The sequence below is a fragment of the Syngnathoides biaculeatus genome, chromosome 9 (assembly GCF_019802595.1).
Source record: "Syngnathoides biaculeatus isolate LvHL_M chromosome 9, ASM1980259v1, whole genome shotgun sequence".
NCBI classification, from domain to species: domain Eukaryota; kingdom Metazoa; phylum Chordata; class Actinopteri; order Syngnathiformes; family Syngnathidae; genus Syngnathoides; species Syngnathoides biaculeatus.
Window position 1 is genome coordinate 23924821 of NC_084648.1, and position 12724 is coordinate 23937544.

Below are 12724 nucleotides of genomic sequence, written 5' to 3' on the forward strand. Positions count from 1 at the left end.
TTCGGCTGTACTTTATTCAAGTATTTAACAATGTATGTCCTCTTGTTATTTTTGGATTAATCCTCATTCACAAATCCATCAAAGTCCTTATTTTCTGTATCCAAAATGAATAGTTGGACAAGTTCTCCTTCAAACATGCCAGGTCCCCCATCATCATTGTCATTGTTGGTCTCGTTGCCCTGCGGCTCCTCAGATATGATGCCGGCTTTTTGAACAACAGCGGAAGCAGATATGTTAGCCCAAGCCTCCACAATCCAGTCACAAATTGGGGCGTAACTCGCCTGGCACTGCCTTTTAATAAAGCTGTGTTTGCCATTTGTCTTCTATCGCTCCCACGCTGCTCGCAACTTCACTTTGTACACTGTGTTTACACCGATGTCCAGTAAATGAAGTTGCTTCATCAAGCTTTCTAGAATAATAGCAAACTCTGATTTAATTTGCTCTGCTTGTTTTTTTCACTGCGGTTGTTTTTTCTTTGATCCTTAATCCATTGCTCGAGTTGTTCTTCCTTCTTGGTCACCACACCTTGTATCTGCAGAAACTCAGCTTCGTCTTCTTGACTTGGCAAAGTTCGTTTTCCTGCTTCCTCAATTTTAGCACCAGAGATTCGGTGATATTGAACTCTCTCACAGCTGCTTGATTACCATGTTTCTCTGCATAACTGATAGCTTGCAGTTTAAACTGTGCTTTGTAAACATGTCCCTTCGTTGATGCCATTTTTGGGGGTCCTTAGCCAAAGCGATCTCATTTAGCACAAGACACGTACTGGCATTATATACCTTCTATAGGGGCGTGCTTTTAGCATCCTCTCCCATGCCTACACTTCCCCCTGCAACATCTGCACGCTTTCTCTCGCACATCCACTTTTTCTCCATACAACTAGCGTGTTAGCAGTAAATGCTCCCACTCTGTTACAAATTTAGGACATCGGTTCACCTATAAGGCACTCCAAAATGCAGAGTGGCGATAGGCACCCTGTCTATTTTGGAGAAAATTTAAGACTTTTCAGTGTGCCTCATAGTTGTGAAAATACGGTATAAATTAGAATGACGGTGTTGACATCATTTGTAGATGATGATTTAATAAAACATTTTCAATATCAATCAGGAAAAAAGTTAACCACTGCAACAGGGCACCTTTTTACACTCACAAAATAAAAATAACTGAATAAGAATGCTTGGGTTGAAAGTAAGGAGTTCAGGAGCTGGGTTCGTCGAGATCCAAAAGATCGGCACATGTTTTACTGCCATCTGTGCAAGCAGAGTTACCAGCTTGAAAAGATGGGTGTCAAAGTGCTGGAGTCGCACCGGAAAAACAGGAGACACGTTGATTTGGCGAAGACTCTCATCTTCTGTTGGTATGAATCTGTTTCTAAAATATCAAGATAGTGAAGCATCAACTTCAGGCAGTGGTACTAGCAGTGCATGCGCACCTACAGTTGTCCAGTCATCGACTTCAACCAGCCGGAAGTCAGGCTTTATGAACGTAGTTCAATACACGAAGACAGACTCGTTAAAGGCAGAGATCGTGTGGACTTTAAAAGTGATCTGCAGGCATTACAGTTACAAATCTTGTGAAAATAATTCGAAAGTGTTTGCAGTCATGTTCCCAGACGGTGACATTGCTAAAAACTACCACTGTGGGGAAAGGAAGACTTCGTAGCTGGCTACATTTGGCATCGCTGCCCACTTTTCATCTCTACTGCCTCAAAGCAAAAAAAGCCAGAATAGAGACTGACATATCTACGCTTATTGAGAAGGCTGATAGGCTGTGTGAGGAGGCAGAAGAAAAAAGGAATCTGAGGTTTATCACCGAGGCCAATGCACTCAGAGGCAGAGCAAAGGACAAGAGAGCCACTTCAGCACCTCTGCAGCAACAAATAGAGGAGGCACTGGGTAGGCTCAAGGAGCTAGAGTAGGGGTGCTGAGACAGACATCAGTAGAAGACATTTGTGTATATAGCTGCAAGTGTAGTTAGAATCTGTTTTTCTGTAGACTGTTATGTGAAGACATTGACAATGGTCATATCAATGAACTCCCACAAGGGTCGACAGGTAATCACTGTCACAGGTACTGAGGTACTGAAACATTTGAACCAAGAATGGTTGATGGCACCATTGGGTGAGTCTTTTTTCCTTACTCTTGATTTCCCACGATGGCCCTAAATTTTTCGTGTCAGCCCCTAAGAATGCCCCTAAAAAGCCCTTAAATTCTTTGGGTCAGACTGAGTATGAAACCTGTAGGGGTCGGGTGCGAAGTGAGCTTTCCGGTGACCTTGGCGATCCGATCCCCGGTTCCAGAAACTATCTTTAAGGACATGGAATGTCACCTCTTTGGCAGGGAAGGAGCCCGAGTTGGTGTGTGAGGTCGAGAAGTTCTGACTAGATATAGTCGGACTCTCCTCTATGCACCGCTTGTTCTCTGGGACTACTCCTCTTGAGAGGTGTTGGACTCTTATTTCACTCTGGAGTTGCTCATGGTGAGAGACGCTGAGCGGGTGTGGATATACTTATTAATCCACGGCTCAGGGCCTGTACGTTGGGGTTTACCCCGGTGGATGAGAGGGTAGACTCCCTGCGTGTTCAGGTAGGAGCACGGGTCCTAACTGTTGTTTGTGCTTTTGCACCAAACAGCAGTTCAGAGTACCCACCCTTTTTGGAGTCCTTAGTGGGAGTGCTGGAGAGCGCTCCCTCTGGGGACTCCATCATTTAGCTGGGCGACTTCAATGCTGAGTGAGACCTGGAAGGTCGTGATTGGGAAGAATGGCCCCCCTGATCAGAACCCGAGTAGTGTTCTGTTACTAGACTTCTGTGCTCATCATGGATAATCCATAACGAACACCATGTTCAGGCATAAGGCTGTACACATGTCCACCTGGCACCAGGACACCCTAGGTCGCAGTTCGATGATCGACTTTGTGGTGGTTTCATCAGACTTGTGACCGCGTGTCTTGGACGCTCAGGTGAAGAGAGGGGCGGAGCTGTCAACTGATCACCACCTAGTGGTGAGTTGGCTCCAGTGGTAGAGGGAGATGCCGGTCCAACATGGCAGGCCCTAACGTATTGTGAGGGTTTGCTAGGAACGACTGGCAGATTCCCATGTCAGTTGGAATTTCAACCCCCACCTCCGAAATAATTTTGCTCACGTCCCAGAGGAAGCGGGGGACATTGAGTCTGAGTGGACGATGTTCTGCGCCTCCATTGCTGAGGCGGCTGACCGGAGCTGTGGCCGTAAGGTGGTCGGTGTCTGTCGTGGCGGCAACTCACGAACTTATTGGTGGACACCAACAGTGAGGGATGTTGTCAAGCTGAAGAAGGAGTCCTATCGGGCATTTTTGGTCTGTGGGACTCCCAAGGCAGCTGATCGGTACCGGCTGGCCAAGCAGAATGCAACTTCAGTGGTCACTGAGGCAAAAACCCAGGCATGGGAGGAGTTCGGTGAGGCCATGGAGAAGTCCTTCAATACGGCTTCGAGGAAATTCTAGTCCACGGTCCGACGTCTCAGGATGGGGGGGCTGTGCACCGTCAGCACTGTGTATAGTGGGGATGGGGTGCTGCTGACCCCAATTCGGGATGTTGTGAGTCGGTGGGAAGAATACTTCAAAGACCTCAACTCCACCAACACGACTTCCCATGAGGGATCTGAGTCTGGGTGCTCTGAGGCAGGCTCTTCAATCTCTTGGGTTGAGGTCACCGAGGTGGTTAAAAAGCTCCTTTGTGGCAGGGCCCCAGGGTTGGATGAGATTTGCCCGGAGTACTTAAAAGCTCTATATGTAGTGGGGGTGTTTTGGTTGACACACCTGTGCAACATTCTGTGGAGATTGGGGACAGTGCCTCTGGGGTGGTGGACCCCCTTTTTAAGAAGGGGGACTGGAAGGTGTGTTCTAACTATAGGGGGATCACATTCCTCAGCCTCCCAGGTAAATGGTCTATTCAAGGGTATTGGAGTTGAGGGTCCCTCGGGAAGTCGAATCGCATATTCAGGAGGAGCAATGTGGTTTTCCTCCTGGCCGTGGAACAGGGGAGGAGCTCTACACCCTCGGCAGTATCATCGAGGGTGCATGGGAGTTCACCCAACCAGTTTACATGTCTTTTGTGGACTTGGAAAAGGCGTTCGACTTGTGGGGGTTTCTTCGGGAGTATGGGGTAACAAACCCCCTGATTCGAGCTGTTCAGTCCTGTACGACCGTTGTCAGAGTTTGGTCTGCTTTGCCGGCAATAAGTTGGACTCGTTTCTGGTGAGAGTTCGACTATGCCAAGGCTTACCTTTGTCACCAATTTTGTTCATACTTTTTTTGGACAGAATCTCTAGGCGCACCCGAGGTATAGAGTGTGTCCGGTTTGGTGGCCTCAGCATCACATCTCTGTTCTTTGCAGATGATGTGGTTCTGTTGGCTTCATCAAGCCGTCATCGCCAACTCTCACTGGAGTGGTTCGTAGCCGAGTGAAATGGGTGGCGGGGATGAGATTCTGCCCCATGGATGCAGTGATGCAGACTTTGGATCAGTCTGTTATAGTAAAGAGGGAGCTACGTTGAAAGGCGAAGCTCTCAATTTACCAGTCGATCTACATTTTTACCCTCACCTATCACCACGAGCTGTGGGTCTTGACTGAAAGAACAAGATCCCGGATACAAGCGGCCGAAATGAGTTTCCTCCGCAGGGTGTCCAGGCTCTCCCTTAGAGATAGGGTGAGAAGTTCGGTCATCCGGGAGGGGGTCAGTGTCGAGCTGAATATCTCTGCTCAAGCTATTTTTCCGTGTGACCTGACCCGGAAAAGGGGTAGAAAATGGATGGAAGGATGGTTGGATGGATAGATGGATGGATGGCCAAGTATGTAACAACACACAAGGAAAAGAAAGTATTGATCAATTATCATTTTTACTAAAACATGAAACATCCTGGTAATGAAATTACATATCACTGATTCATTTCCTGATTTGAATCTGGTTTCGAAATATAAAATGTATAATTCAAAGTCTTGTCAATACATTCATACTGTTCAGTGGAAATGGCATTTGTGTGGGGAATATGCAGTGTGCAATAAAAGAAAAAAAATTGTCACATTACGTTTTGTGGCTAGTAAAAGCATTTTTTTTTTTTTTTTTTTTTTTTTTAGCAAAACACAAATGTATATATGTCTCCATAAACTTGAGCTTTCTGGTTGAAAGCAATCAACACAAATGAAAAAGTTTTACTTTTCCAATGTGTGTTAGCTTATGACAGCGTGTGACAGTACCAGCATGATTTAGTGACAGTCGAGTGTCCAAAGAAATCAAAAATTATCATGGGTAAAGATTGACATCCTTCCAAACCAATGGGATGCCAGGAAGATGCTACGGTGATCGCCACTGGGAGAGCATCTCTGTCATGGCACACAAACCAAGATACAGGATGTGCATCATGGGTAAAGAGTGATGTCCCTCCTAAACAATGGGATGCCAGGAAGAAGCTCCAGCAATAGCCAATGGGAGAGTAGCTCTATCGTGCCACACAAACCAAGATACAGGATGTTTATGTTCGGTGGTATTTGGGGAAATCCAGTGCCTTTTTTTCCATTCGTATTCTGAATTTCTTTTGGAACGAGAGAATATTTTTTCCGAGGAGACGTTTCGTAACCTTATTGTTTTGTTACCAGAGATGTTTGTAAGTAGAGGTCCCACTGTATGTAGAACAATATTTTTGGCATTCAGCAAGTAGTTCTGACTGCCAGTTACATTGAAGAAAATAAGTATTTGAACAGCCTGCAATATTGCAAGTTCTCCCACTGAGAAATCATGGAGGGGTCTGAAATTTTCATCGTAGGTGCATGTCCACTGTGAGAGAGATAATCGAAAAAGAAAAAATCCATAAATCACAATGTATGATGTTTTAACGATTTATTTGTGTGATACAGCTGCAAATAAGTATTTAAACACCTGTCTATCAGCTAGAGTTCTGACCCTCAAAGACCTGTTAGTCCGCCTGAGGAATCAGCCCAGGACTACACGACAGGACTTGGTCAATGACCTGAAAAGAGTTGCGACCACTGTTTCCAAGGTGACTGTTGGTAATACACTAAGACGTCATTGTTTGAAATCATGCATGGCACGGAAGGTTCCCCTGCTTAAACCAGCACATGTCAAGGCCCGTCTCAAATTTGCCAATGACTATTGGGATGATACAGAGGAGTCATGGGAGAAAGTTTTGTGGTCAAATGAGACCAAAATGAAACTTTTTGGTCATAATTCCACTAACCGCATTTGGAGGAAGACCAATCATGAGTTCCATCCCAAGAACACCATCCCTACTGTGAAGCATTGGGCTGGTAGCATCATGCTTTGGGGCTGTTTTTCTGTACCTGGGACAGGATGACTGCAGTGTATTAAGGAGAGGATGCCCGCGGCCATGTATTGTGAGATTTTGGGGAACAACCTCTTTCCCTCAGTCAGAGCATTGAAGATGGGTCGTGGCTCAGTCTTTCCACAGGACATTGACCCGTAACACACAGCCAGGAAAACCAAGGAGTGGCTCCGTAAGAACATATCAAGGTTCTGGCGTGGCCTAGCCAGTCTCCGGACCTAAACCCAATAGAAAATCTTTGGAGGGAGCTGAAACTCCTTGTTTCTCAGCGACAGCCCAGAAACCTGTCTGATCTAGAGAAGATCTGTGTGGAGGAGTGGGCCAAAATCCCTCCTGCAGTGTGTGCAAACCTGGTGAACAACTAAAGCAAACATTTAACCTCTGTAATTGCAAACAAAGGCTACTTCACCAAATGTTAACATTTGTTTTTTTCAGGTGTTCAAATACTTATTTGCAGCTGTATCACACAAATAAATTTTAAAAAAATCATACATTGTGATTTCTGGATTTTTCTTTTTAGATTATCTCTCTCACAGTGGACATGCACCTGCGATGAAAATTTCAGACCCCTCCATGATTTCTAAGTGGGAGAACTTGCAATATAGCAGGGTGTTCAAATAATTTTCTTCACTGTATGACGTCTGTTTTTTTACATATTTTATTTGTAAGTCTTTAGGGTTATCCACACAACTCTCCTAGCAAGTTTCGACCAATTCTAGTACTTTGGTTCATTATAGCACACACTTGCTCATTTCAAGATGAATTTCTAAGTTTGAGGAACACATGTGTTTGTCTTTCTATGTACTGTAGATCTTAAGCGTCATTGTGGGCAACTGGTTAGCACATCTACCCTATAATTCTGAGGAATGGGGATAAAATTCCGGCTACGCCTGTGTGAAGTTTGCATGTTTTCCCCATGCCTGTTTTGGTTTTCTCCATGTTGTCTGGTTTCCTCCCAACATCCCAAAAACATGCGTGGTAGTTTGATCGAAGACTAAATTTCCCGTCGGAGAGGATGTCAATGTGAATCAGAGTGGGATCATTGTGTAATTTTTCTGTTGTTTTTCAGATGCTGTGTATGTGCTGTGCTACAGTCTTATCCTGCTCTCCATTGACCTGACCAGCCCTCACGTCAAAAACAAAATGTCAAAGAGGGAGTTCATCAGGAATACTCGCAGAGCGGCCCATAATGTCTCAGATGACTTTGTGGGCCATCTTTATGACAACATATACTTGATTGGCCATGTTGCTGCGTAGCTCATCTCGCCATCTGAAATCCTCACAATGCACTGAAGAATAGGAATCATGGATTTGGTTCTTATCTACTATATCTCTGGAATGTTTGAAATATTTATTGCGAATTTTCAAACCAATACAATATAGCACTGTACTGTGGGCGAGATCCTGCCACCAAAGTTATTTGAATGTCCTACGATGTTTGTAATGTTGAAGAATGGTTTTAAAAGCCTGAATATAATTAACCTCTGACACTGCACTAATGAAGTACTTCCACTAGTGGTAGAAGGATGACCAGGAGAACCCCCTACAGGTAGGTATATGCAAATACAGTCATTTCTTTCCAGTACTTACTGCTTCAGGATCACTCGTGAGACAAATATACGTATTTAATCAAAAAATCTAGGACACTACATTGATTGGGGGGGGGGGAATAAAATTCAAGCAGCCAGTTGTCATTCCTAACAATGATAAAGCATCAGTACATGTTGGTGGCTTTCATTACCTGTTGAATTTATACAGTATCTACTTGTTGATTATAAGTGAGTTTGCCATGGACTTTTTTTCTTATTCAATATAATTCACAATAGTATGAAATTTCAGAACATGGAGACTTTCGTTTACAATAATGCTGACATTAACCACAGTCCCCGAGTCCATAGTCAGCATAGTCAGTTGGGATAGTCTCCAGCTCACCCGCAATGCGAATGATGATAGGCGGAATAGAAAATATATGAATGGATTTTCTGTAGTTCTTATAAGTGCATATGGTACAAGTAGAATCTTTCTACTGCCTTATGATAAATTATAACGTCATTCATTTTTTTTTTTTAACTAAACGTGTTTGAAAAAATATTGCTGCTATAGTCCAGTCACAGTGTAGTTGTGTTCCATGCCTTAAGTATCACGCAAAGCATACACTTTCAATTACAGCTAATATAATTGTTTAACCAACATGATTGAGAACATATCAAAGGCTTTGCAGGGCTGTTTTATAGGTACTAATTTTAACTGATTGATTGAAGCTACGGAAGAAAATACCTCTGCAAGGGGAGCATGACAGTAAAAACAGGATTAGTTGTAAATCAATAACAAATACTGGTAATAAAAAGTACTAGCCCCACCCCCTGTTCGTTATTTTTTTTTTTTTTTGCATATCTATCACACACAAAGGTTTCAAATCATTAAACCAATTTTAATGTCACTCAGAGACAACCCAAGGAAATACAGTAGTGTAAAAAAAAATATACTTGAAGCAGTCCAATGTGACTAACCAGATTTAGCCACCGTTTCTTTTTTTTGTTTTGTTTTTTTTATTGCTACATGTTAAACAAGTTACCAGTAGGTTCAGCAAATTGTCAGAAAACCAACAAAACCCAGCATTCATGATATACACACTCTTAAGTCTGTGCAAATGGGCAATTTGTTGAAAGGGGTGTGTTCAAAACATAGCAGTCTGCTGTTCACTCAACAAACTTAAAGCACTTTCATACAAACGTTTTTTTCTAGGATTTACCAATCCTTTGAATCACAATTTTTTTATTTGTATGACTACCGTTTTGTGTGGCATGGAGTCAACCAACACTTGGGACCTTTTGGGAGCGTTATTCCACGCTTACTTTTTTGTCACGTGTCTCTGGTTTTACTCTCCATTTTAAGGCGAAAGAGATCATTTTTGCTGAATACCCAAAACATTTTGCAACTCTTTACAAGATTTTCTTTCTCCAATCAAAATACACTGTTCTTCTGAACAATTAGTTGAACAACACATTTTCTTCAGAGTTTTAAATGCATGTTCAACAGGTACTGGTTTCATCCTTAATTAGCGGCCACCCAATTCACACCTGGCGGCACGGTGCAACAGCTGTAAAATGTTGGCCTCACAGTTCTGAAGACCCGGTTCAATCCCGGCCCCGCCTGTGTGGAGTTCGCATGTTCTCCCCGTGCCTGCGTGGGTTTTTTCCAGGCACTCCAGTTTCCTCCAACAACCCAAAAACATGCAACATTAATTGTACACTTTAACCCTAGAGAACCCATGGGGTCACATATGACCCAGTGTAATTGAGGGCCCACTTTATAACCACAACGCACCACAGTTACTCTTTTCACCCTGAAAAGCCAAACATTTCACATGTGTCTACCTGACAGTGACTGCTGGTGCGGATTTTCTTATCCATGTTTCAGAGGGAGCCCTCTTCCAAAACCGGAAGTAAATTAGTAAATTTTTCCAAATGTGATTTTTTTTTAGTTCTGTTGATGCTTATTGATTAATTTAGTTGGTACAGAAAATTTTAAGACGATTTGGATGTCTTGGGTTCTCCATAGTTAACTTGGCCCTTGGTGTGAATGTGAGTGTGACATTTGTCTCTCCATGTGCCCTACAATTGGCTGGCAACCAGTTCAGGGTGTACCTTTGCCTCCTGCACGTTGACAGCTGGGGTAGTCCCGCGACTCTTGTGAGGATAAGCGGTTACAAAAATGGATGGATGATTCACAAAATTGATAACCTCACGGATTGAATGGCACACTGCTATTTTTTGTAACACCCCTTTCAACAAATTTCCCAATTGCAAAGCCTTAAGTATGCGTAGATCATAAATGCTGAGTCATGTTGGTTTTCTGAGAATCTACTGCACCTACCAGTACCTTGTTTGACATGTCCATCCATCTAATTTCTACCGCTTCCACGGGTCGGGTTGCAGGTGAAGTAGCTTCAGCAGGAAATTCAGACTTCCCTTTCCTCCGCCACTTTTTCCAGTTCTTTCGGATTAATCCCAAGCCATTCCCAGGCCAGCCGAGAGACATAGTCTCTCCAGTGTGTCCTGTGTCGTCCCCAGGGTCTCTTTCCGGTGGGACATGCCCAGAACACCTCACCAGGGAGGCGTCAAGAAGGCAACCGGATCAGATGCCCAAGCCACCTCATCTGGCTCCTCTCAATCCGGAGGAGCAGCGGCTTGACACTGAGCCCCTCTTGGATGACCAAGCTTCTCATCCTATCTCTGAGGGAGAGTTCGGACACCCTAAGAAGGAACCTCATTTCGGCCGCTTGTATCCCAGATCTTGTTCTTTTGGTCACGACCCACAACTTATGCCCATAGGTGAGGGTAGGAACGTAAATCAACTGGTAAAATGAGAGCTTCGGCTTAGGACTTAGCTCCCTCTTCACCACAACAAAGTCCGCATCACTGAAGAACCTGCACCGAACCGCCTGTCGATCTTCTGCTCCATTCTTACGTCACTCGTGAACAAGACCCGAAGATACTTGAACTCCTCCACTTGGGCCAGCATCTCATCCTCGACTCGGAGAGGGCATGCCACCCTTTTCCGACTGAGGACCATGGTTTCAGATTTGAAGGTGCTGATTCTCATCTCAACCCCTACACACCGGGTTAAAGCCCCTGCAGTAAAAAATATATTGGAAACATGGATCAATCTAGTTAGTCTCATTGGACTGCTATTATTTTGAACACTACTGTGCAAAATGCTGTTTTTAAAAGAGAATTTATTGTGACAAAAAAATCCCAGGCTTTCTGACCCCTTCTACGAGAATGTATTTGCCCCTCTTTGTTAAATCACAAAGTCACAACTGTGACTGAAATTTGGGAAAGGTGAGTACAATTTCATAAGGCACACCCAAACCTGATTACCACCATACTTGTTAAATCACAAAATCTCTTAAATGCAATCTGTCAGAGAACGTGAAGTAAGCTACAAAATCTCAAGAACCAATGCATCATGCCAAGATCCAAAGAAATTCGGGAATAGATGAGGAAAAAAAGTGATTGAAATCCATCAGTCTGGAATAGGTTACAGATCCATTTCCAAGGCTGTTGTGGTCAAGTGAACCCCTGTCAGATCGATCGTCCACAAATTACTCCAAGAGTGTGACGAGGACTCATCCAAGAGGTCATAAAAGAACCTCGAACAACATCCAAACACCTGCAAGTGTCGCTGGCGTTAGTTAGGATCAGCGTTCATGACTACCATAAGAAAGACACTGGCCAAAGATGGCATCTGGGGGAGAGTTCCTAGGCGAAAACCCCAACTGTCAGGAAAGAACACAAAGGCTCATCTCATACTTGCCAAAAGCATCTTGATGATCCTCAAAACTTTTGGATAAACATTTTGTGGACTGATGAGTAAAAAATTGAACTTTTTGGAAGGTGTGTGGCCCATTACATCCTGTGTAAAAGTTATGCCAACAGTGAAGCATGGTGGTAGCAGTGTGGTGGTCTGAGGCTGCTTAGCTGCCTCAGGACAAGGACAACTTGCTGTGATTGATGGAACAATGAATTCTGCTATATCAGAAAATCCTGAAGGAGAACATCTGGTTCATGTCCTCAAACTCAAGTGCTTTTGGCTCATGAAGCAGGACAACAATCCGAAACACACCAGCAAATTCACATCTGAATAAAAATAAATAAATAAATAATAATAATGTTTTGAAGTGGCCAACTCAAAGTCTGGTGTGACTGTCTGAGTGCTCCCCCATGCTTAAAAGTCTCCTTGTGATTAATCCACATTCGTTACTAACAGGGGTACTCTGTGTATGTAGCAGAAATCTCCCGGTCTCATAGTTCCCCATCTTCTACGTAGAGGGAGCTCACATACGTTATATCCTAACTGTAACCTAACCTTAAAACAAAAGTTGATAAAAAGATATACACATTTACTTATGTTCGCTGTGTTCGTCTTTCTGAGACGTCCACAGCGAACGTGAACACTCGGCGACAAGTTGTCAAATGGCACATGTTGAAGCATGGATGGGGATGCTTCAGATTGACCAGAAGTTTACAAAATATATGTGCATGTGCATTAATCACAAGGAGACTTTTCAGCACTGGGAGCGCTCAGACCGTCACCGGATTTAAACCCAAGAGGCTGTGTTGTGACCATAAATGGGTGGTTCATGCTTGAAAACCCTCCAATATGGGGCAGTTTAAACAATTCTACAAAGAAGAATGGGACACATTTTCTCCAGAGTAATGTGAAAGACTCATCACCAGTTATCGCAAATGCTTGATTTCAGTTATTGCTGCCATGAATGGCTCTGAGAGTAATTACATTTTCACCGAGGGTCGAAAATGTTGGGTTTTGTGTGCCTTGATAAATTGAAACGTCATTTGAAAACTGCATTTTGTATTTACTT

General features: G+C 43.6%; 1 protein-coding gene across 7 annotated transcripts in view; it reads left to right on the plus strand.

Annotated features, from left to right (window-relative positions):
• Positions 1–8228, plus strand: part of fbxo8 (F-box protein 8) — a 57265-nt gene extending 49037 nt beyond the window's left edge. For 6 of the 7 annotated variants that reach the window (XR_009796475.1, XR_009796478.1, XR_009796474.1 and 3 more), the window contains one exon: positions 7409–7538. Coding sequence is in view for 1 of the 7 variants with exons in the window: in XM_061830327.1 (XP_061686311.1) it covers positions 7409–7596 (188 nt within the window). In the remaining 6 variants the exon portion in view is untranslated. Of the gene's footprint in view, positions 1–7408 lie in introns of all 7 variants that reach the window. The other variant, XM_061830327.1, reaches the window with a different exon arrangement.
• The last annotated feature ends 4496 nt before the right edge of the window (positions 8229–12724 follow it).